General features: G+C 56.2%; 2 protein-coding genes across 7 annotated transcripts; one reads left to right on the plus strand and one right to left on the minus strand.

Annotated features, from left to right (window-relative positions):
• Positions 1-32: 32 nt before the first annotated feature.
• TELO2 (telomere maintenance 2) lies at positions 33-12,830 on the minus strand. Of its 3 annotated transcripts, none has more exons than XM_019713169.3 (21): positions 12,713-12,830; positions 11,054-11,389; positions 10,129-10,406; positions 8,793-8,861; positions 8,348-8,495; positions 7,883-7,985; positions 7,586-7,654; positions 7,313-7,454; positions 7,090-7,226; positions 6,484-6,563; positions 6,165-6,266; positions 5,716-5,804; positions 5,419-5,510; positions 5,023-5,139; positions 4,850-4,921; positions 3,530-3,694; positions 2,942-3,033; positions 2,295-2,394; positions 2,078-2,142; positions 1,693-1,808; positions 33-586 (listed from the first exon to the last, which is right to left on the minus strand). In XM_019713169.3, the coding sequence occupies exons 2-21, from the start codon at positions 11,386-11,388 to the stop codon at positions 480-482; spliced, it is 2,478 nt and encodes an 825-aa protein (XP_019568728.3). In that variant the 5' UTR covers position 11,389; positions 12,713-12,830; the 3' UTR covers positions 33-479. The 3 variants fall into 3 exon arrangements, with proteins under 3 accessions (XP_019568728.3, XP_019568727.3, XP_088657482.1); XM_019713168.3 differs by lacking the exon at positions 12,713-12,830 and adding an exon at positions 11,929-12,261; XM_088801356.1 differs by lacking the exon at positions 12,713-12,830 and having other exon boundaries at positions 335-586; positions 11,054-11,424.
• Positions 12,831-14,145: 1,315 nt separating this feature from the next.
• Positions 14,146-20,647, plus strand: PTX4 (pentraxin 4). 4 transcript variants are annotated; one of them, XM_088801357.1, is made up of 4 exons: positions 14,153-14,284; positions 15,626-15,688; positions 16,403-17,036; positions 18,803-19,583. In XM_088801357.1, the coding sequence occupies exons 3-4, from the start codon at positions 16,517-16,519 to the stop codon at positions 19,441-19,443; spliced, it is 1,161 nt and encodes a 386-aa protein (XP_088657483.1). In that variant the 5' UTR covers positions 14,153-14,284; positions 15,626-15,688; positions 16,403-16,516; the 3' UTR covers positions 19,444-19,583. The 4 variants fall into 4 exon arrangements, with proteins under 4 accessions (XP_088657484.1, XP_088657483.1, XP_019568615.3 ...); XM_088801358.1 differs by lacking the exon at positions 15,626-15,688 and having other exon boundaries at positions 14,146-14,284; XM_019713056.3 differs by lacking the exon at positions 14,153-14,284 and having other exon boundaries at positions 15,424-15,688; positions 18,803-20,647.
• Positions 20,648-23,678: the final 3,031 nt, after the last annotated feature.

Here is a 23,678-nt window from a genome sequence, read left to right on the forward strand (position 1 = left end):
GTCCCTCCCCGAGCACTGAGGACCACAAAGCATGAGTTTGAATACCGTAGTACCTTTTTATTCTCCCTTTTTTTGTTGTCTTTCTAACATCACCTGCCTTTAGGTGAGGAAAGGGGCTGAGGACATGACGCTGAGGAGCCCACGGGCCCAGCAGCCCGTCTTGGTGGCCCTCATGGGAGCATATCCAGGCCCTAAGCAGCAGTGCCCTCACCCTCCTCCTCTCCTGCCGCCTGTCCCGTGTCTCTCCTCGGGACCACCCACCCTAGCGTTTGGGGTGCTCTGTCCATTGGGGCAGCGCCCAGAGGCCCTGGCGTACACAGTGGCAGGGGCCTTCCTGCTTCGCGCTCAGCACCGAGTGGCCGGCCAAGCCCACCAGCGGCTGCACCACAAAGCCACACGTCAGCGTCAGCCTGGCTCCTTGGGCCTTGCACTCGGCCCTGGCGGCCTTCCCCTCTTCCAACAGGAATGGTGCCAGGGGCCTAAGGGGAAGACAGTGAGAGGAGCTTGTCTTTGAGTTTCTCCAGGAGCAGCAGCGCCTTCACGGCCAGCATCCTGCAATCCTCATCCGGGTCCTTCTCGGCCACATCTGCCAAAGATGAAAATAAAACCAGAATATGAGCCGCTGAGCAGGCCGGGCTTCTTCAGTTTTGTTTCACTTAAGTCTTCCTAAAGGCGCCCCCACAGGGGCCGGGCGTGGCCAGCTGTCTGGGCCTCAGGTGTGTGGCACCAGGACCCCCTTGATGACAGAAGCACCTCGGATGCGAGTGAAGGGCTCTTGAGTGCATCCTTGTGAGGGAGAGATGCTCCCCTCCACCTGGGCTCATGGCGATGGAGGCGGCCAGGACAAGTACACACGCCCCAAGGTCACTCCAAGGTCACCACTCTCACCCCAGAGAAGGTGCCTGCACCCTGAGACCATGGAGCCCATCCGGGGACAGGGGACACTGAAGGCTACACGCCTGCAGCACAAGGCCTGGAAGAGGACCACCTACAGCCGTCCTGACACACATAACTCGAGCTATAGAGAAATGCACATGAGGGGTGCGCTATACGCGGACCAGCAGGACAGAAGACACTGGGGAAAAGCAGATGGCGGAGTAGGGAGGCAGGACCCTTCAGGATCCTGGAGGAGTGTTGGCTGGATCCGGGGTCCAGCAGAAAGAAAGGAAAAAGGCCATCGTTGGACCGCTGGGCCTTCAAGGGTGGCCACAGATAGAGGGTCTGGTCCCAGCCATGAACTCCAAGGTGGGTTTGGAGGCTCCTGGGACTATAAGTGGGAGATCATACTGGTCACAACAGTTTTTCAAAAGAACGTGTAGGTAGGAGGATGGGGACAAAATGTGGCAAAATGCTAATAACCAGTGAATCTGGTGAGGGTATAGGGTGCTCACTGCATGACTTATGACCTTTCTGAAGAATTGGAATTTTCTAGAAGGAATACAGATGTCATGTCCCACATGAGGGTGCCTTCTCTCAGGTCCCCCTTCAGGACTCCAACAAAGTGAGCCCAACCACAGCCATGTTCCTATCCCACACTGGGGGACGAGGAGGGACACGACACCACGCTGGGCTGTGGCCTGGGGCTCACTCAGCTCCGGGGATTCTCCACACACCCTGACAGCCACGAGGACCCTCTAGGCTGCATCAGCCTCCCGCCCACCTCACTGTCGCAGCCTGGGGCCTGAGGCTCACCTGCCAGCCATGACCGGGCTTCTAATAGCTCGTCCGACATGTCTGTCAGCAGTCGCTCGGCCGGAACGCTGAGGAGGACGGAGGAGACGGCAGACAGCAGGCCCCGGCGCACGTAGCTGCAGAGCAAGGTAGAGGGCTGAGCGCGGATGGAGCCACAGCCCAGCCAGGGAGACCCCACTGCTCCTCCAAGCACAGCAGCCCCACGGGCAACAAAAACACATTGGACCCTGCCTAGCCCCCTTCTCAGCAGTGCCAAGCCAAGCTGCCGCTCGGCCACCCCTGGGAGCCACCATCAGCCGCCCTAGGTCCACCTCCCAGGACTCAGAGCCTCCCAATGCCACCGCCTCCACGTGGGACCACTAACCTCAGTCCCTCAGTCACTTACCCGTCGCCATGGAAGCGAAGGGCCCACACAAACTCCAGCAGGGCCTTGCCCATAGGTACAGCCACCTGAAACAGCAGAGGCCAGTGGGCAGGGGTCCTGGCACCCAGCAGTCCCCACCTCGGACACGGTTCTTAGGTCCCAACACTCCCCTCCCCAGGACGGAGGTGAGGCCCACTCCACGCGAGGTGGGGCCATTAGCTGCCGTTTCCCAGCTCACCGTAGTATTCACAGCCAGGTACATCAGCGCCCCTAAGGTGTGGGCCAGTCTCCCGAGAACGAGTTGGTCATCTCCCAAAAGGTCGAAGGTCACCAGAGGCCTACAACACAGAATCCCGTGAATGGTGCAGATCTGGCACTCAGGGCCAACTTCCCAACCTCCTGGGCCACCGAGGGACACCCCAGCCCCTGGATGCTATGCCTCACCGTCTAGCCCCATGTGGCACTCAGAGCCACAAAGAGAAGGCATTTGGTAGACCCTGTCACTCTACAAGGCTGCCTGACACAAGCCCGGGCCTGAGTCCAGGCTCCAGCCCTCCCCACCATCACCAGAGCAGCACACCCTTGGTGGCAGTGGCGAAGGGGACACCACTGCCCACTCAGGCAAGGAGGCAAAGGAGGGGTGGGCAGAGCATGTGCAGCATTGAGACACCTCAGCAAGGCTCTGGCCCTGCCACGAACCCAACATCGGGGACGGAAACTGGGCACCTAATGCCCTCGCTGTGGCATTTAAGCTACAAACAACCACAGCTGTGGTCGTGACCCTGCTGCTGCCCTGAGTCCCACCTTAGACCCCACCTTGGGAAGCCCCCTGTCCCCACAAATGTCCAGGGCTCATGTTCCCCAAATCACAGGCCTCCCACTTACTTGTCAAAACGCCGAAGGAGGGGGAAGAAGAAGTAGCCAGCCACCACATTGAATTCGTTGGGGCTGCCAGCCGGTCCCCGCCTGGGACAGCCCTGCCAAACACAGTGCTCATGGGGCACCCACTCACAGCCCTCCTGTCCCCGCACAGGACATTCTCACAGAGGGGCCGTCCTGTGTGCCGTGGCAAGGTAAGCAGCCTCCCTGCACCCCACCAGCAAGATGCCAGCAGCACCCGCCCCCAGTGGCAACCAAGAATGTCTCCAAACAGCCACGTGTCCCGGGGTTGGGGGGCAAGATGGGTGCCGGCCTCGTCAGGCCCTGACAGTGCAGCCGCACTCCAGATCACCCGCAGCTAACAGAACTGGAGCTTCTTTCACACCTACTTCTACATGCACATCCTAAACCATTTCGGTTGCAAGCCCTACAGCATGTGTCATATCGCTCAGTTTGTGCCTATAAGTCTCCCTTCACAGAACACTGGCGTTGGCACCACCCCCTCCACGCGGACAGGACCCGGAGGTAGCCTACCACTTGGCCAGGCTCCCCCAAGTCCCCACCCATGAGGACCTGACCAGGGTCCCGGCTGACCTTCGAGAAGCGTCGGGCCTTGTTTCTGATCCGCTCATCCACCACCGCCCGCCAGGCGGGAGCCGCAGTGCAGCTGGGCTGGGAGGGGGGGTCCAGGGAGCTACGCTGGGGAGCCCTGCTGAGGCGCCCTGGCCGAGACAGCTCCTGGGCGGCCAGAGTCAGGACCTGAAGGAGAGAAAGACCCAGGGAAGCCACCATCGCTCTGGGGAAGGACGATGTTTTTCAAGTTCAAGGTAAACCAAGTGCCCTCGCCGTCTTGGTTCAGGGAACCATGCAGAGAGTCAGTTTCAAGTAGCTCAGGGTCACACTTCGCTTTATGAGGGGACTGGAGGGAAAGGTGAGCTCCCTGGTGACCAACGCTCCACTCCCGTCACCCGGGCCACTTCTCTTCCCAAAGCTCGGCCAATCCTGCCCCCGACCTCACAGGACAAGGTAATGCAGTTCTGACCCAGGCTACACATGGGTGGGCTATGAAAACATGCCAGACCCAGGAGGCCACACGTATGGAAGCACCCGAACAGGCGAATCCAGAGACCAAGAGCGGACTGGTGGATACCGGGCTGGGAGAGGGGGGCAGTGATCTCGGCTGTGTTTTGGGGGATGATACAAGATGTTCTGAAAGTAGACAGACATGACACTCATACAGCACTGAATGTACCAAATGCCACTGAATTGTAAACACAAACATGGTGATTTGTTTTATACTATTGTCCTAGTCTTTGCTTTACTCTGCGAAAATACACGTAAGGTACCGTCTTAACCACTGGGACATGCACAGCTCAGAGGCAGTAAGTACATTCACATTGTTGCGCCACCATCACCACCATCAGAGGCAGTAAGTACATTCACGTTGTTGTGTCTCCATCACCACCATCAGAGGCAGTAAGTACATTCACGTTGTTGCGCCACCATCACCACCATCCGTCTCCAGGACTTCAGCTTCCCAACATAAACCTCTGTCCCCACTAAACACTAACTCCCCAGTGCCTGGCACCCACATTCTACTTTGTCTCTAGATGTTGATTCCTCCAGGTACCTCCTGTAAGTGGGATCACACAGCATTTACCCTTTTGTGTCTGGCTTATTTCACTGAGCATCACGTCCTCCAGGTTCACCCACAATGTAGCAGGGGTCAGACTTGCCTGCCTTTTGATCAGACAGACACTGGTCCCAGCCTCTCAGGTCCAGCAACAGGCACGCAAGCGGCCACAGAGATTTTGGCAAACACCTGCTCCCCCTCCGGGGCTTTGTGCCAGGCCTGGCCCCTGCATTAGGACAGCATGGACCTGACACGTGGGACAGGGACCCCGGGGCACTCACGTCCAGAATGTCCATGCGCTGCCGGAGGCTGTAGTTGACAGCATAGAACTGGGATGTCAGATACTCCGCCACCTGAAACGAGAGGCCGCGGAGGTTCACCACCCCGGAGGTAAGAGCCCAACACACACTACCCGGGGGCACAACCTCAGCACCACACAGCCGCTGACACTCACCCGGGCCGGGTCTGTGACCGTGACGGCCACCAGGGCTCTCTGGCGCAGCCCCTCGAATCCCACCACACTCGTCTTCTCCTCCAGGTGCAGGAGCACCTTGGCCAGCTCCACGCTCACCTGCACACAGGGTCAGTTCACATTCAGCCCCCGGCTCTGCCCCGGGCCCCTCGCAGCCCTCGGCCTTCCTTACGACGGAAAGGACACATCTCAGAAAGGCCAGGACCCCACGCCCTCTTCCTCCCATCCCAGCAAAGGCCCCAGCGACAGGCCTCCGGGGGGGACAGAGCCACTGAGGTACACACACGAACCAGACTAGGTTCCCTCATGGTGCACGTTTCTCCCAGGACATCACGCACCTACCATGACCCTGACTGTCCCGGCCCCCAACCCGCTCACCTCCCGAGTGGCAGCCTGGCTCCTGAAGACCAGCCCCTCGAGGGCCTGCAGGGCCGCCTCCCAGCGCTCCCAGTCCTCGGATGTGGTCAGGGCTGCACAGAACCCAGATGGGCCTCCATCAGTTCTCAGGCCCTGACCTTGACCATGGCAGAGCCAGCGACCAGGGTCTGGGCACTGGTGAACCCCTGGGACATGGACAGGTTGCACAGCCCAGCCACCCCAGGATATGGATGTGCTCAGGGGTGAGGCCTCGCTTGCAGGGCACTCGGGGGCCCACACATGGGTGGAGAGGCCCACCTTCCACGCAGTCCCGGATGTACATGGGTGCCTTGCGGCTCTTCAGCTCTCGGTCCCCCGACATGTCATAGGGAACAAACTCATCATCACTGTGGAAGAAGCACAGACATGGGGCCTGCTGGTCGCCCAGGAGCAAACACCAGGCAGGGAGCCTGCCAGCTGAGGCTGGGCACCCTCCACCACCAGGACAAGCTCCTGAGTCACCGAAATTCACCCCCTGAGTCCCTGAAGCTTCAGGAATAGCGGACAGGCCAAGGCTGCAGTGGAATTGAGTCCCTCCACGCTGGTTTTCATATTGGAGAAAGACGGGACAGCGCTCAGAGCCAGCATGGCCCACGGGCCGACCCATCTTCTTGAGATGGGCCCATCAGCCCTCGTGCTCACGTGGTGGGCTCTGACGCCAGTACGGGACTGTCCCACACCTCCTCGGTGCCTTTCCGCCAACCTACCTGTCAAGTTCAGAGTCAGAGCCCTCTAGCCGTGCCTGGGGAACGCCACCGTCCACGGTCTCTTTGTCAGGGGTCTCTGTAGCAACTGGAGTGACAGGTGGGCTTTGGGGAAATAAGGGGGAACCCTTCAGGGCCATCCCACACGAGGTTCTGGTCCCAGAAACTGCACTTCCCAAGGAAATGCTCCTTCCACCCCCACCCTCTTCTTAGCTTATCTCAGCAACTTGAATCCAGGATGACGAGACAGAGTGTAACAAGTGCTCAGAAACCACCCCCGCCTGGCCAACCACGCCCAGGGCTCAGGATGGGGAGACCTCACCCCGCCTCCGAGGGGCTGTCAGCCACAGGGCGGGGGGTGGCCAACGCCAGCATCTCGCAGCTCAGTTCATCCTCTTCGTACTGTAACGCAAAAGAGCTGGCGTCGGCAGGGACAGGAGCAGACAGATCCAGAGCCCTTCCCAGGTCCTCCCATCGCCTGCCCCTATCCATACACCTCTAGCCTCTTAACAGCCAGAGCCTTTCGAGAGCAACTTTCTAAGTCTCCATCTCGGCAGAGGGCAGTGCTGGGTGTGCTGAGGGCTAGAGGGCCCCTCCCCTCCTAAAGCAGCTGAGCATCCCCTGGAACGGAGCAGGCATGGCAACACCCCCAAGGATGTCGCAGAGGGCTCAGGAGACGGAGAGGAGGGGACACCTAGGATGGCCTGAGAGTGAAACACCCAGGGATCCACCTGGGGGATGTGCTAGGTCATAGTTGAGGGGCTACCCCACCGCGCCCCTCGGAGCTACGACCCTCAGCGGGGCTGCCAAGGCCAACTCAACACCAACAGGCAGATGCTTTCTGGGCCGGGACCCCGGAAGGTGAGGTGACGTGGGAGCTGGAGTGCCAGCAGCTTGGGGAGCCCACGCAGGCACAATCCTCGCTCACCTGGAACTTCAGGGGAGGCCCTTCAGGGTGGATGCGGGCGCTGGCCACCTCGGCCACGATCATGCCCAGACGGCGCACAGCGGGCAAGCTGCTGTCCAGGCGGCACTTCACCCCTGCCATCAGGCTGGCCAGCAACCCTGGGGGCACCGACACATGCACGCTGAGTGCAGAGGAGGGGCGGGGGCGCGGGGGCGGGGACGGGCAGCCCAAGCCACCTGCTCACCATCCCGGCTGTCCCGGAGCTCCGCGTCCCCCAGGTGTGCCAGGCAGATGAGGATGGCCTTGCTGAGGTAGCGCTGCTGGGGCAGGGGCGCGTGGCGGACGGCGCTGCTGCTGCCCCACGTGTCCAGGAGCTCCTTCAGCGCCTGGCGGACAGCACCCCCTGGCCTGGTCACATAGCGCCACCCGCCTCCCCTCCATCCCAGGCAGGAACGTGCTCCTTCCCAGGTAGTCAGTCCTGGGACGATGCAGAGACTGAAGGCCAGATAGGACTTACCTGCACAAGAAGCGGGCGCCGCTGGCTGTCCAGGGCCAGGTACCCCAGCAGACTCTGCAGCACCGGCGTCTGCGATAGAAGCCGGGCACCCTGTTACTGCCGTCAGGCACACACCACCCACCTGCCTGGCCAGGGGAGCCCAGAGGACGGAGGCCTGTCTTCCCAGGAGTCCCAGAGGGAACAGGTCTGGGCTGAAGGACAGTGATGTCTACCGAGCCGCCGAGCACGGCTCCAGCTCCACTTGTTCCAGCCGTTTCTCTGGGCCCCGAGGCAGCCCGCAGCCCCACCCACACTCACCTCGAATCCGTACTGCAGGAACAGAAGTTTCTGGGTCATCACAAACTGGGCCTTCTTATTCTTCATCACTAGGTTCCCCAACAGCCTCGAGAGGACTTCCGGCCTGTGAGGCACAATTGGGGGGAGAGATCGGACTGGACCCCGGGCTCCACACTACCACGGAGGGGAGGGGGACGCAGGCAAGTACTTCAGCTCCAAGTCCGTCCTGATTCTCCCTCTTCATGGTAAACATGGGAACCAGGGAGAGCCCTGCACCTCAATGACAAAAGACATCCCTTCTCTCTCTGACCACGTCTTGGGTTAAATGCTTCACCTAGAGCTGGGGCAGCCAGCCTTTCCTGTGAAGAACCGAAAACCAACTACACACAAATAAAGGGATGGCAGGCGCAGGACCGTCTGAATCCCCTACCTCCCGCCTTCCTGAAGGAAAAGCATTTGCAGCGAGAACGGTGCCTCGCTCCCTACCTGGGGGTGGCCTCCACGAGCCCCGTCAGCACAGCCTCCACGGCGCGATCAGGCACGCACTCCACCAGGCGCCAGCAGACCCGCTGCCAGAGGCAGCTGCCCTGGGTGAGCACCGTCAGCCGGGGCACCAGTACACCCAGGATCTCCTCTGAGGGGAAGCGCAGAGGAGGCCCTGAGCCCAGGGCCAGGGAGCACCCAGTGTCTGCAGCCCACAGGCCCACCGGTTGCATAGCCAACCCCCCTCCGAGGGGCCCCGGACAGCTGGCATCAGCCCACCCAGGGCCAGGCCCAGGCAAGGGGACTATTGCTGCTTTGGGACACACAGTGAGGTTCCCACCTTCCACCAGGGAACCAAGACGCCCGCCCCCTCGTAGGACAGCCATCAGGAGGGACGGAGAGAAGGCCAGAACGTGCTGTGGCTTCTCCCTGGACAGGAAATACTCACTCTGCCGCCCATGGACACAGGCTTTCCCGAGGACCTGAGACACGAAGGAGACGGAGCAATCCAAGCCGCCTGGGACACGAAGGAAAGCAAGACTTTAAAAGAGGGCGGTGGCAAGAACACCTGACACGGGGGGACAGACCTCATTCCTGGGCAGGTGGACCGTGCATTGTGAAAATGCCAGTTCATTCGATCAACCCAACCAAAGTCTTAATAGAATCATTTCTAACTTGAAGAATCAATCATGGTAACTGTCTAAAAATTTGCCCACGTATTTGCCCAAGTATTTTGCCCACTTAATCATCGCAATGATCCTCTGAAGCAGGGACGAGCATGGTGGCACCAGGAGGAGAGGCACCAAAAGGGGCCCAGCCGAGGTGGTCAGCTACGCCTAGGGGCATGTGGGGTCTGAGGAAGGGCAGAAATGAGGACATGGGACCAAGGAGAGGGTGTGGCAGCACCAGCTCCACTAGAAGAGCCAGCATGATGGAGCAGACCAGGATTCAGACGGGACCACATTCCTGAAACGCGGTGTTTGTAATCTGAAGAGGGGTGTCTGAGACTGTGCACAGCCGCACACAGTGACGCATATTAGATACATTCCGGATACATTCCGAACATCCTGGGGGCGTTACTGAGCACAGAACAGTGGGGCTGGGCGGCCTGGCCGGATAAATGCAGGTACCTCACTTCACTGTGGCTCCCTCCCCCGGGTAGCCATAACGCCTCCCTCAAGGACGGTCCCAGAACTACATGAAGCAGCACACGTGAAGGGTCTCGGGCAGAACCTGACGTGGGGCTCGCTCCACAGCCTCCGCTGCTGGAGTGCTGGACCCGCCCAGGTGAGACATTTGCCCCCACTCCTGATATTCCAAAGACTTTGTGATGAGAGGGTAGGCAAGAAGCCACTCCCGTAGTGCCCCTCCAGGTATCCAAGTTGACCAGTGACAAAGACGCTGGACAAAAACAAATGGACCCTGGCCGAGAGCCAAGTGAGATGGGCTCTCATCACAGTAAGAGCTCCAGTTTTCAGACCACGGACGTTCCCGCAGACACTGAATGAGAGCCCAGCAGTGAGCAGCCCCATCTGGCCAGCTTCACCGGTGTCCAGCCCAGGACTAAAGAAATCAAGGGTCAGCTCCACTCCAAGGTCAACAGCCGAGAAGTTGGTAACACTTGAGGGTGTGGGCTGCTACCACCCCAAACTGGAGACAACTTCTGACCCACGCACCGATGGCACTCTCCAGAGGCTGCAAAGTCCCCAGAGGCCAGGGAGGGAGGGAGGGGATGGCAGCCTGAGCAAACAGGTGGAAGAAGGACCCTTCAGAGGGGCCCTCACCTCGGAGAGAGTCCACAACCGCCTGCAGTACCCGCACGACCTCCTCGCCGAGCAGAGGGAAGTAGTTCTGGGGGAAGAACTCGGCCAGGTTCTCACGCTGCAGACAGTTGCCCAGGCGGTCGGGCAAGCCCACCACCTTGGTGACGAGCGCCTCCTGGAGCAGGGGGAAGGCCAGCTCCGTCTGCTGCCGACACTGCCCCTCCATCACAGCGGCCATCCTACCCTCCCTCAGGAACCGGGCCAGCAGCTGCACCATCTTCATCAGACGGAAGCTGGGGCTGAACCAAGAGCACGTGTGATGGGCAGGGCCCCAAGCTCCTCCATTCTCAGCACCCTCAGCCCAAAGGAGTAGCAACAGCCATCATTAAACAGCTAATTCCAACAACTTAATTGGAGCTTCCATCCTACATATTCGTTGAAAGAAAAAGTATTTAAATCTTGCTGCTATGTCGTCGCCACAATTACTAGTGGAACGTGAGCACCTGCTGAATCCAGCACAACCTCCCCACCGTGGACTCACCCTGGACACCACTGCCCTCTCCTGGCAGTGTTTTTCACCTGTTGCTTGCTTTTTGATCACAGCAACAGCTGAAAACTCAGCTTCGCAATGACAAAGCGTCCCCCCCACAAGGACTGTCGTGAGCTCTGATGTGGAATCTGAGAATGACCTCGAGTGAGGTGTCCGTGAGCTTGCTGTGGACCCAGGTACGTCACAGCAGAGCTGGGGGGGGACATGAATGTTCCTGCTCCCTTCCTTCACCTACACATCAGGGACAGGACAGAGAGCAAGGGCGCTCCCATTGCAGACACGCACACAAAGTGCTTTTAATGTTAAGTTGCTCTGCCAGTGGTGTGCAATTCTTCAGACCATGCTTATGCTTCAGATGGGACACGTGACCCCATAATCAGACCGAGCCCCACTCACCCAGCCATGCCCTCGATGGCCTCCATCAGCACCAGGAAGGCTTGGTCGGCCGGGCCCTGCAGGAAGAAGCTCGCCCACAGCTCCTCCAATTGGCCGTTGGGGAGCAGCTCCAGCCAGTCTGGGCTCAGCTTGCCAACAAGACATCTGAGAAAGGCAGAAAAATGGACCCTGGCAAACTCCTCCTGCTCTCCTGGAAGGGCTGGGTTCTCCGTTTCACCGAGATACCGCTTCAGGGACCCCAGGGTGGAGAAGATGAGGTCACCATCCTCAGAAGATGAAAGGGTGTGCACAGCTTCCCGGACGGTGAGTCGGACCGCAGAGAGCACTGGATCCATCCTGTGAACAGGAAAGGACATGAGAAGTGCAAGGAGCCGTGGTCATCCACAGGACTGCGTCTCAGACAAAGCAGCACATTTCACTTACTCTCAGAAACTTCTGGCCTCCTATTAAGTTTCCTGGGGACCCCATCCCTCCTCACCCCTGCTGTCACCCAGCAGTATTCCCTGCTCCCACATCTGTCATTGTTTCCACCAAGGGTCCATTTCATGGCCTGAGGCTCTCCATGACACCCTCTGCAGTAGGGCAACCTGCCCAGGGACACGTGCCAGGAACTGGAGACATCTTCAGTTGTCACAACTGGAAGTGGTAGGGGCCAGGGATGCTAGTAAACATCTCATATACACAGGACAGCCCCCCAACAGCGGATTATCTAAACCACGTGTCAGCAGTGCCGAAGCCAGGACACCCTGGTCTAAAGGTATCCATCAGTGCACTTCCAACTCCCTGATGCAGCCATCTGTGGTTCACCTCCCCAAACTGCCTTCCTTCCCAGAAACCACATATTTCTGGTGGGACGCCCCTGCAAGACTGAGTACCTTTAAGTTGGCACCTGTCACCAGTGCACCCAGCCACTTGATACGTCCGTATTAGGGGCCCAAGAATGTCCCCACGAGCCTCGGGGCTTCTGGCCCAGCCCGGTCTACTCGGGCTCCGATACGCGGTCTGCAGGCCGGCTAACAAGCCAGCGATCCGCCCGTCCCACGCCCCCCCCCCCCCAGCGTGCGTCGGGATCCCTCCTCGTGGCGTGGCGGGAGGGGCCTCGTGGGACGGGAGGGGGCCTCAGGGACTGGAGGTGGGATCCCAGCAGCGGGCAGAGGCCTCGGGGCGGCGCGCAAACCCTCGGTCCCAGGAGTGGCTGCCGCGCGCACAGGCCCCGCCCCGCCGCCGCCGTCCCGCCGCCGATTCGCTACGGGCGCCGAGGCCCAGCTCCACGCGTGGTTCCCAGCGTGTGCAGGCGCGGAGCACGAGCTCCCAGGGCCGGGTCAGAGATGATGCCGAATTTCTCTGAGCCTGTGGGCCGGGTCCCTGCTGACCAATCGTGACGAATCTGCGGCCAAGCCGGGAAGCCGGAAGAGGCGCGGGGCGGGGAGACGGGGCTGTGGCGGCGTAATCTGCGTCGCGGGCTGGTTCACGCGTCCCTAACTTGGCTCCGAGCGGGGTTCCTCAGCGCTCAGATGGGCTCCGGAGCCCCAATTCTCTCCCGAGCGCCACGCGTGCGCGCCCCCACAATACCTGCCGAGCACGGACCACGTGTCCGGCTTCGCTCCCCGTCCCGGAGGCAAGACCCTCCCGGAGCTACGACCCTACAGGGAAACGCACCGTAGACAAGAAGCTGTATCAGCGGGGATGGGTCCGGGGCTTCATGAGTGCGGCGGTGTAAATGAGGCAGGGGCCTGGAAAAGGAGCTGCAGGTTCAGCACGTGACCACCAGCCGCAGGTGGCTATGGAAATTAGCTGAAATCACGTAAAGCGTGGGATAGTCACCTGTGGCTAATGCACAGCGCAGATATGGAAGCTTCCGTCTTGGCAGAAACTCCTATTGGCAGCATCCGGGAGTGATCTGGGAAGACCTCACAGAGGCCATTTCAGCCTAGATGATCCTTGTGGGGAAATCTGGGAACCATTTATTCATTCATCATACACCAATTAAAAGCTTGCAGCGTGCAGCAAGCACCCCTCCGGGTCAGAGAATGAAGCAGAAAGATAATGTCCCATCTCACATATCAGGGGGACAAACGAAGTACATATGCAATATGTCAGATGGTAAATAGTGGTTAGCAAATTCAGCAGGGTGAAAAAATGAGTGACCCAGGGCAGGCTCATTTTAAAACGTCCATCCTGGGTGCAGTTAGGAGAATGGACGGTAGGGGGCACCCGCGGGTGCAAGAAGCCCAGCTGGGCTGCTGGTGTAAAGAAAGACAGGTGTGAGCCAGGTGGTGAAAACGGGCTGACCTGGGATGTATCTGTGGAGTAGAGCTGATGGATTGGATGTGGGGTGTGACAGGCATCGAGGAGTCGAGGATAATATCTTCCTGGGACTCTCTGGGAATTCCTCCCAACCCACTTCTGGATTAGAACTACTGCAATCATCCTTTCTTTATTTCCCTATTTTCCTATCATCCTGTAACTTCTCACCAAACAGTACAGAAGATAAATTTCTTAAGCCTGGAAAGTGCCTTTATTCTTTGAACCAGGTCAATTTACGTTTAAACTAGATGCACAATTTTAAATGAAAATCATTTTCGCTCAGAAATATTAAGGTTTGCTCCTCCATCTTGGGCAGCCACACTGCTACTCAGAAGGTCAACGGTTTTCTGGGAAAAGTCTCAATCCTTCCTGTGACCAAGTTTTCTCTCTGGATGTACAAGTTCTGACAATTAAGTTCGCAAACTTGTTGCAATGAGGTTGCTAACCTTTTTTTTATATCAAAGGGATTACTCATTATGAATTTGTACCACCTGGACAAACAGTTAACCAAGTTTACTAGTTGGAAGTGCTGAAAAGGCTGCGTGAAAAAGTTAGAAGAAAACAACCTCAGTTTTTCACCAACAATTCATGGCTCTTGCATCACGACAATGCACCAGCTCACACGGCACTGTCTGTGAGGGCGTTTTTTGCCAATAAACAAATAACTATATTGGAACTCCCCTTTACTCACCTGATGTGGCCCCCAATGACTTCTTTCTTTACCCAAAGATAAAGGAAACATTGAAAGGAAATATCTGGATAACATTCAGGACATCAAGTGTAATACGAGGACAGCTTTGATGGCAATTCCAGAAAAAAAAGAGTTCCAAAATTGCTCTGAAGAGTGGACTAGGCGCTGGTGTCGGTGCATAGCTTCCCAAGGGGAGCACTTCGAAAGTGACCATAGTGATATTCAGCAATGAGGTAGGTAGCACTTTTTCTAGGATGAGTTCGCGAATTTAATTGACCCGTATTTAGTATCTCCGTGTCCGTGGTGTTCTGACACTTGACAAGGAAATAGTGGTCAGTTGCTGTTTCCTTGACCCTGTGCTCTCTGGCCTGTGGTCTTGAAAATAATGGATGCCTTTGTCCGTCAGCCTTCCTGGATTATCTTTCTAACAATTTCTTCCAGCCCATTTTCTTTAGTCTCACTCTGTGCAGTTTCTTTTTGTTGGATTTATCTCAAATGTTATGTTTTCTCTCTTTGTTTCCTTGTCTTTGTCTTTTTGCCCTACTTTCTGAGCAATCGCTTTAACTTTGCCTTTCAGCTTTTCTGTTATTTTTTTTTATTTGGAGGGATCATAGATTTTATTTCCAAGAGCTACTTCTTCCTTTCTGATGAGTCCATTTTTCGTAGCATCCATTTCTTGCCCGGGTAGACACAAAGCTTTTCTTGGCTTTCTGAGGGTATTGATTCGAACCTTTTTGAGCTTTTCCTTGGCCCTCTGCATTGTCTCCCAGGTTCCTTTTCTGTTTGGGCAGATTTCTGTTGCTCCTGTCAGAAGCTTCCAAGTGTCTAGTGATCCTTGGTGGAGCTTTCATATTAAGCAGGAGACAGTAAACAGGGATGGGTAAAGGGGGTGTTACCCATCTGTACATCTGCAAAGATCTTTTTCCAAATAAGGTCCCATTCACAGGTACGGAGGGTAGGACTTGGACCTACTTTATTGGGAGTCCCCATTCAGCCCACTACACAACGTGTCCCCCAAAATAAAGTGGCTCTGAATCCCACATCCTTTGCCTTACCCAAGGGAGAGGTGGCCTCACAGGACACGCTGTGCATGGTGGGATGCTGGGCCCCACGGCAGACTTGGCTCTAAGGACTCCCTGGCCCCGCCGGGTTCCCTGTCCTGTTTCAACTTCCTTTCGGTGGGAACATGAGTCCGTGTGCTCCTGCGAAAGCAATCACCCATCTGCCACTGACCAGACCTTCCAACCTGTAGAATTCTTTTCCAAAGAAACGACATCTGTTTTAAACTTGTCTCCTTGGGAACCTCCATCTCTCCAGAGCCCGTGGGCTGGAAGGCAAATGCCTTCCATTTGGTGGCAGGAAATACCCAACTTCCAGCCAGAGTCCAAGAAGGAAAACCTCTCCACTGAGCTGGAGGGAGCGTGGGCTGAGAAAGGAGCACAAAGCAGGCGGCTTCATCCTGCAGTCAGAGGCAACTCCCGCTCCTCGTCCTCCTCAGGATGGGCAGCCCACACAGGAAGGGGGCTTTCTTCCTTATTTTTGTGCCCATATATGTGCACGGGGCTTTGTCGCAGGAAGCCGGCCCTGCAGTGCAAAGGAAACCATTTTTCCAGAGGCTCCGTCGACTGGAGGAGCAGGTGAGTCTACACAGGCTGTGGGGCCATTGATTTTTTTAAATTGACCACAGAAGAAGAACAGACGTTACAGAAATGGAGTAGTGAGCGTTGGCAGTCTGTGGCCACAGGCATGGAGTTTGTAGTTGTTTTTATCAGCTGATGTTATTTTCACCTATAGTTGGAAACCAGCAGAAAGGTTTCCTGGGGCGCGATCTAAAGACAGTGAGGATTCTGATATGTGAGGGGTGGGTGGGAGTCAGAGTCTGGGAGGGGGTGAGAAGCCCCCAGGGGTGTGATTGAAGGCATGCTGGGACTGTGGGGGGCAGACGGGGCAGTAACGCTACACATGGGGGTGAGGTCTCGGGTCCCCTGTGGAGCAGACTGTCCCATGTGCGTCTATAGCCAGTTCCTGAGCACCTTGCATAGGTCAGGCCTGTGTCAAGCACTCCCCACTCTGACCCCCATAAATGGCTCACACAGCCCATCCTGGCATCTGTCCACTTGCAGGGAGGACCCTGAGGGTCAGGGGTGAAGAGCAGGGGGCCATGCTGTGGGCCTGGAGCCTTCGCTCCTCACAGTGCCGTTAAGTGACCGTGGGCTGTTCCCTGCCTTCTGAGCTCACCTGTGATGGGGCTGGTCCAGGTGAGCAGCTGGCTGTCTATGGGCAAGGCAGGGAAGACTAGTTCCCCACCCTCCCCTGCCCCAGCCCCCATGGTTGCTGTGTGTCCTCTGCAGTTTCGGAGTTTCCAGGAGGTGACCTTAACACATCTACAGGCCATCGCCAGCAACTACAACCTGTCCTACAACATCGATGCCCGGTTCCGGAGCCTGGCCCAAGAGAGCCAGGCCATGGCTCTGGCGGTCAACCAGTCACAGGCCGCCATGCAGAGCGACCTGGGCCACCTCAAGACTTGGATGCGGAAGAGTCATCGCAGAAGCCGGAAGGTGGACTCCAGGTTGCTAGCCTTGGGTGCCACCCTGAGTGAGAGGAGCCAGCAGCGTGCCCTGCAGAGGAAGGAACAGGAGGCACAGAGGGAAGCCCTGTCCAGCCTGGCCTTGGACTTGCGGGCCCTGCAGGACACACTGGCTCGCCTCATGCACGTCGTCCAGAGCCAGGGCGCCAGACTAGACACGCTCGAGGGGTGGCTGCAGGTACCCAGCCCTGGCACCACAGCCCCAGCCTGGCCTCCCACGCAGCCGGAGCCACCAAGCCCAAGCTCCCCAAAGCTGCAGGGGAGCAGGCAGGTGCTCAGAGCTTTGCCTGAGCCCAGAGACTCACCTCAGGACTTCGCTGACCATCTCCAGGGGACACGGGAGCCCCCAGGCCCAGGCAGTCAGTGGACACAGCCCCCTGAGAGACCAGGAGAGAGTAAGTACCATGGACCTGCCCTCCACCCATCCACCTCCCCTTGTCCCCCCTCACTCCTCCTGAGACCTACAGTCCCCTCCCAGAAGCCTTCTCCCTGGGGCTGTGTGGAGAGGGGCCATCCAGGTGAAGGCAGCCTGCAGGTCCCCAGGAGGTGAAGCCACTCCTCTTCCTGGGTGTTAGGAGTGAACGCACACATGTCAGGGTGCTGCCAGGCAGTCAGTACATGCCCACTGAGTGAGGGATGGGCCTCATTGGGGCTGTCAGGATCCCACCGATGCCCTCAACCATCACCAGCAGAGCCCTGTCTGCAGGACACTGGCTCTGCCAGCACCTCCGTGGAGATCGTGCCCACCCATGGAGGTCCCCAGGTTTGTAAAGCTGGCTCTGATCTTTCAGGTGAGGGGTTCTCCACCACAGCACTGCTGACACGTGGGGCCAGGCGGTCCTTAGTGGTGGGGGCCGTCCTAAGCACTGTGGGGTGTTTAGCAGCATTCCCAGCCTCCCCTACTAGATGCCAGTCCATCTTTAACTTTTATTTTTTTACGAGTTGATCCCTCTGTCTGGTTAACAGCCCCCCTGGGGCCCTTTAAAGCAGTGTTCCCCTTCATCCTGGGGGCTCTGGTGGCCTTCACCAATAAGACAGGACTGACCAGCTGACCTCAAGGAAACCACCAGTGCTCCCAGGAAATGAGGGGCTACAGGTTTGGGCCCCCCCCAAAATTCGGATAACCAAAACTGTGTGCAGACATTGCTAGATGTACCCTGAGGGCAGTTACCTCTAGTTGAGAATCACTGCCCTAGATTATGATGGGAGCCCTCAAGGCAGAGAGAGGAGCTGGGGGCCAGCCATAAAATGCCCTCCATCCTCGAACCCAATGGACGGATGGGCTACAAAGGCGGAATTCTGGGCTCCGCCCCCAGTCTACCAATCAGAACCTTGGACCAGGTGCATCCACTGCAGGCCCACCCCCCACCCCACAAACCCTTCTGTCCTGCAGACCTGGCAGGAAGTCTGGACAGCAGGATGATGGCCCCCAAAGTCATCTACGTCCTGATCCTGGGACCCTGTGGATATGTCACCTCATGTGGCCAAGAGGACTTTGCAGATGTGATTTTGAGACTGGAGATGATCCTGTGGGCCCAGTGTCACCACAGGGGTCCTAATAAGAGGGAGGCAGGAAGGTCAGGGTCAAAGGCGAGGTGACGAGGGGGCAGAGGTCAGAGGGATACACTGAAGATGGAGGAAGGGCCACAAGCCACAGATGCAGGTGTCTAGAAGCTGGAGAGGGTAGGAAGGGGTTTGTGTCTGGAGCCTCCAGAAGGAACCAGCCCTGCTGACACCGTGATTCTAGCCCATGTCGGACTTCTGGCCTCCAGAACTGGAAGATACTAAATCTGCGTTATTTTGAGCCGCTGAGATTATGGAGATTTGTTACAGCAGACACAGGAAACTCACACAGAGGTTCCCCTGGTGGTGAAGAGTGTAGGCTCAGGCCCACTCCCTAGCAAGGCGCATGGCTGCTCTGGTTTTCCAGTCTTCCTGCCCATCAGAAGGGGCCTGTTGTGTGTGAAGATAATGAGACACAACCTTCACAGTGAGTGCTTGATGAAGGTCAGCTGCTGGGGTCCTAGGCCACCAACCTGGGGCAAAGGGCAGTGCCTGTAGCGTGGATGTTTCTGGAAGCTTCTGGATATTTCTGGAAGCTTCTAGATGTTTCTGGGTGGCCTTGTGGTACAGGGGCTAACTCTCTCCCCTCTGTTTCTAGTTTGCAACATTGGCCCTGCACTCATCTTCCCAAATGCCTCTACTGAAAATGTCGTCTTCCTCAGCCCTGGCTTCCTCTCAGGCCTTCGGGCCTTGTCTGTCTGCAGCTGGATCCGTACGGCCTCAGGCCACCTGGGCACTCTCCTCTCCTATGCCACTGAGGAGAATGACAACAAGCTGGTGTTACACGGCCGGGACTCCCTGGCCCCCGGCTCCATCCACTTTGTGATCGGAGACCCGGCCTTCAGGGAGCTGCCCCTGCAGCCGCTACTGGACGGCCAGTGGCACCACGTGTGTGTCATCTGGACATCCATCCTGGGCAGGTACTGGCTCCATGTGGACCGCAGGCTAGTGGCCACTGGCTCTCGCTTCAGGGAGGGCTATGAGATTCCTCCTGGTGGGTCCCTGGTGCTAGGCCAGGAGCAAGACAGCGTGGGAGGTGGGTTTGACAGCTCTGAGTCCTTCGTGGGGAGTGTGGCAGGCCTGGCCATGTGGGACCGTGCGCTGGTCCCCAGAGAAGTCTCACACCTTGCCACTGGGAAGGAGTTCCCACCGAGTGCCATCCTGACTCTGGCCAATGCCACATCAGTAGGTGGATTCGTGCAGAGGGTGAACTGCACCTGCCTAGAGCTCTGTCCATGAGGCCTTATCACGTGGGAGCTGGGGCCATGCTCCGGGCCGGCAAGAGAAGCAAGCCTCCAGCCATGTCCAGCCACCCCTGACCTCGGCACACTCTCTGGAGGGCCCCCACCCCGACTGGGGAGTGAAGGGCAGGACGCTGCCTCCAACCTGGGCCCAGCACACCTGCCATCTAACATAGAATGTGGGTGTTCCATGCGGGGCTTGGGACAAGGAAACATGGAGGGGGAGAGAGGACAATGGGCAGAGCCGGGAATCGGGGTCCCTGAGACTGCATTCTTTCCCTCACTGTGGTGTCCTTGCAGTTGCTCGCTTTGTGTGGTATGACGTCATTTCAACAAGGCCCGACCTGGCCATGTGGGAGTGCTGGACTCCCCAGGGCCTCTCCTCTGGGTGTGGGTTTGCAGCTTTTACGGACTCTGGAGACCTCCTGTTTTCCTTGAAACTGCACAGGCGGCATGTGAGCTGTCATCGCCCTCTCTCGAGGTGGCTATGGAAGTTTCCCTTTGGGTGAGCCTTGTTCCAACATCTCGTGAAGAGGGCCAGAGAATGCATTTCCTGGCCTCCAATGCTATAGCAACCCCATGTAGCAGGAGCCCCGGGGGTTCCCTCCGAGTCCTGTGATGGCTGATAAGGCCACCAGGGCTGCCAGGAAAGGGGACCCGCAAAGAGCATAATGTATTCAGAAATAAACATTAACAATAGACAGGCAATGTTTTAAAATGTTTTAACAATGTTTTAAAAGCAATTGTATTGGGGTAGAATTTACGTATTATAAAATTCACCTGTTGTAAATGTACAGTTCAAAGATTTTTAGTAGATTTACCAAATTGTATAACCATCACCACAATCCAATGTTAGAACATTTTCATTGACCCCCCCCAAATCATGCTAATTAGTGGTCACTCCTGTTCCACTCCCGCCCCTTCCCCCAGCTCTGGCTACCACTGTGGATTTGCCTGTTCTGGACATTTCATATAAATGCAATCATACATGAGTTGTCCTTTTGCATCTGGCTTCTTTCACTCAGCAAACTTTCTCCAGGTTCATTCATGTTGTTGCGTGTGTCAGTGTTTTGTTCCTTCATATGGCTGAATAACATTCTATTGTAATGGACCACATTTTGTTTATCCATTCAGCAGTTGATGGATGTTTGGGTTGTTTCCAATTTGGAGCTATCTGAATAAAGCTGCTGTACACATTCTCACATGGGTCTTTGTGTCGACATATGTTTTTATTTATCTTAAGTGGATGCCTAGGAATAGAACCGCTGGATTGTATGGTAAATTCAAGTCTAAACTTTCAGAGAAACTACCAAACTGGTTTCCAAAGTGGCTGCATCATTTTACCTTCCCACCAGCAATATATGAAGTTTCCCATTTCTCCACACTCTTGCCAACACTTGATATTGTCTGTCTTTCGGACAACTTTTTTTTTTTTAGAATTCTGAATTGTCATATAAAAAAACCATGCCTTGACAATTAGGACCGGCATGGTTTACTTTAAGTTTCAGTGTGATGTAAATTAACCCTATAATATTGATGATTCCCCAAGATGACCCAAACGCACCTCTCCTGGGTGAGGTGCCCTAAATTAGTCCCTTGGGTCCCTTATCAGCATTCATATCCCTGCAGAGCTGTCTGTGGCCCCAGCAATTCCTGGCCTTCAGTGGAAAGACTCAGCCCAGTATGTCCCCAACACCGCCTTCCATGAGTCAAGGTCAGAGGAGGCATTCTAGAACTGGAAACCCCCTGGGTGGCCACGTGAGCTCTCCCTGGGTCACTGGCTTCTGCTTCCCCAGATGGAGCACTGTCTCAGGGTTCATCCATCTCCTCTGGCCTTTTCTGGAGCTCTTGTTCCATCCCAGTCTGCTGTTGAGGGGGAAGGGACGGCATCTTTCCTTTGGGAAGACTGGAAATTCAATTAGTAAGTATTTCTCTAGGGAGAATAAGGTCCCCAGCATAAAAAGATCATACAGGGCATTATTTCCCACACCTTCCGGGCTTTTGGGTACTTATAATGCCATGGGGGACCCAGGATGTGTCACTGTTCACAGCAGCATTCCGCTGCATGTCGCAAGACCCTAAAGCCTTGGGAATTTGGTGGAAGGGAGTCATTGCTGTGGACTGCCACATCTGGGATGCTTTGTGGGGAGGGGCCCCTGCAGGACTGCCGAGCAGCCAGGGCAAGGGCTTGGAGTGGGGGGTGAGACAGCATGGTGGGAGCTCAGGTGGCAGGCAATTTGGCAAGGGCCAGCCTATCCAGCTGAGGAGTCTGGGCTCCGGCCAGTAGGACAAGGAAAACCCGTCCAGGTTTTAGATCAGAGTAGTCTGAACATGCATCTCACAAGACCCACCATCCCTGTGGGGTCCCGACAAAGTCCACATGCATTTCGAAGCATGAGCCATGTCTACCTCTAATTCCACCAAATCCCATCTTTGACTTGAGTCTATTGGTTTTCTGGATAAGCAGGACAACATGACCCAGAGCCCCCTCCTCCTGTTGCAGGAGCCAGGTCCTGACACGGAGCCCAGGCTGGGCTCCCCCTTCTCCCACCACACCCACCCTGGCCCATTTGTCCACTGAAAGAGCCACTTGTCCAGAAAAAGGACAAGTTTAGGCTCACCTCCGTCACCTCAGGGGCTGTTCTCACTCCCCCAGTGCTCTACTCAGCTCTCCTGCTCACTGGGCGCCTTCGCACAAACCCCACTGATTGCTTCAATTCAGTCGAACCAACCAGGTCCAACCCTGCCTGTTCCTCAGGGCCTTGTGCGAGCCAGCTGCCCTTCCCAGTGCCCTCCAATGCCCTCATCCACAGACTGGGGGGGCATCACACTCTTGTTAAAATCACTAGAAAGGGCAAAACCGGATCACACTGATGAGAAAACGCCTTGTTTTGAAAAAGTGTTGTTTTGGGTATTTCCCAAAAAGTGTTACCCAATAATCAATGGGGGAAATTTACAACCCTGTTGGACTTCCTCTTATTTTGATTTTAGTTTTGATTTCATTTTGAATTATGTAGTGGGAGAGGCTCCCTTGTCTTCTCCGCCTCAGAGACTAAAGAACTTTTTCAATCTTTTTGTTTTGAAGTTTCCAACCAAAAAGAAAAAAAGTTGCAAGACAAATACATTGTATGTCATACATATTTATTCTAGATGCAGCAAATGTTAACATTTCATCACATTTTTTTCCCTTTATGGGTAACTACATGTTACGATTATGGTTACATTGGGAATCATCTGAGCTTAAGTTGCACTGCATTCTCCTACATATTTCAGTGTGTGTCTCCTGAGAACAAAGACCTTTTCTGATATGACCCCAAGACAATGAGCACACTGGAGGATTGCGCAATGCTGTAATACTATTACCTCATGCACAGTGCAGAGCCAATCTATGCCAATGTCCCATTAATGCCAGAGCAACAGAGGAGACTTTGGTTGCACCATCTTTTAATCTCCTTTCAAGGACAGTTCTTTGGCCTTTTTGTAGTCTTTCATGACACTGACACTACAAAATAGCGCTACCTAGTTTTTAGCAGTTTTTTCCTCGATTTGGGTTTATTTGATTTTTTTCCCCTGTGACTCAGATTATTCTCTGCGGGAATGATACAGGAGCTGTATTGTATCCTGCCCCGTGCAGGACATCTAGAGGCCTGTGGCGATACCAACCTATCATGGTGAGGCTAAGCTTGCCCTTGGTTCAGGTGGAGTCTGCCAGATTTATTGCAGCAGGTTTCTTTCAGCAGATCTCTTTTCCCTTCCTCCCTGTAAGTAGTCTGCAGGAAGATACTGTGAGATTGCAGACATATTGTTTCCCAACAAACCTTCACCCAATGGCTTTAGCTCGCATTGATCATTCTGGCTTGAATCAGTTATCACTAGGGTTTGTCCAAAATGGTGATGTTTCTAATTCCATCCTTCCATCACATTTATTAGTTGGCGGTGGCGGTGATCTATTGCAAAGAAGAGCGTCCCTCCTCTGCCGCCTTCCCTCTCCCTCCTTCCTATCAGTGTGGACTCCGGGTTCTTTTTCCATCGGCTAAGTCGTGATTGATTCCGACGGACTGGAGCCCCTCGAGTGGGCTCCTGCCCCACCAAGCTCGCGGCGAGCCAGTCTTCCTAACCTTGGAGGCTGCAGAAGCTGGTCCTGCTCGTACACCGCGCCTGGCGCCGAGACCACAACTCCCAGAAGGCCCCGCGCGCGCTTGGCCCCCCGCGGCCCCCGTCCGGTGTCACGTG

This window comes from Rhinolophus sinicus, chromosome 10 (genome assembly GCF_057876585.1).
Source record: "Rhinolophus sinicus isolate RSI-liver-muscle chromosome 10, RSI-T2T, whole genome shotgun sequence".
NCBI classification, from domain to species: domain Eukaryota; kingdom Metazoa; phylum Chordata; class Mammalia; order Chiroptera; family Rhinolophidae; genus Rhinolophus; species Rhinolophus sinicus.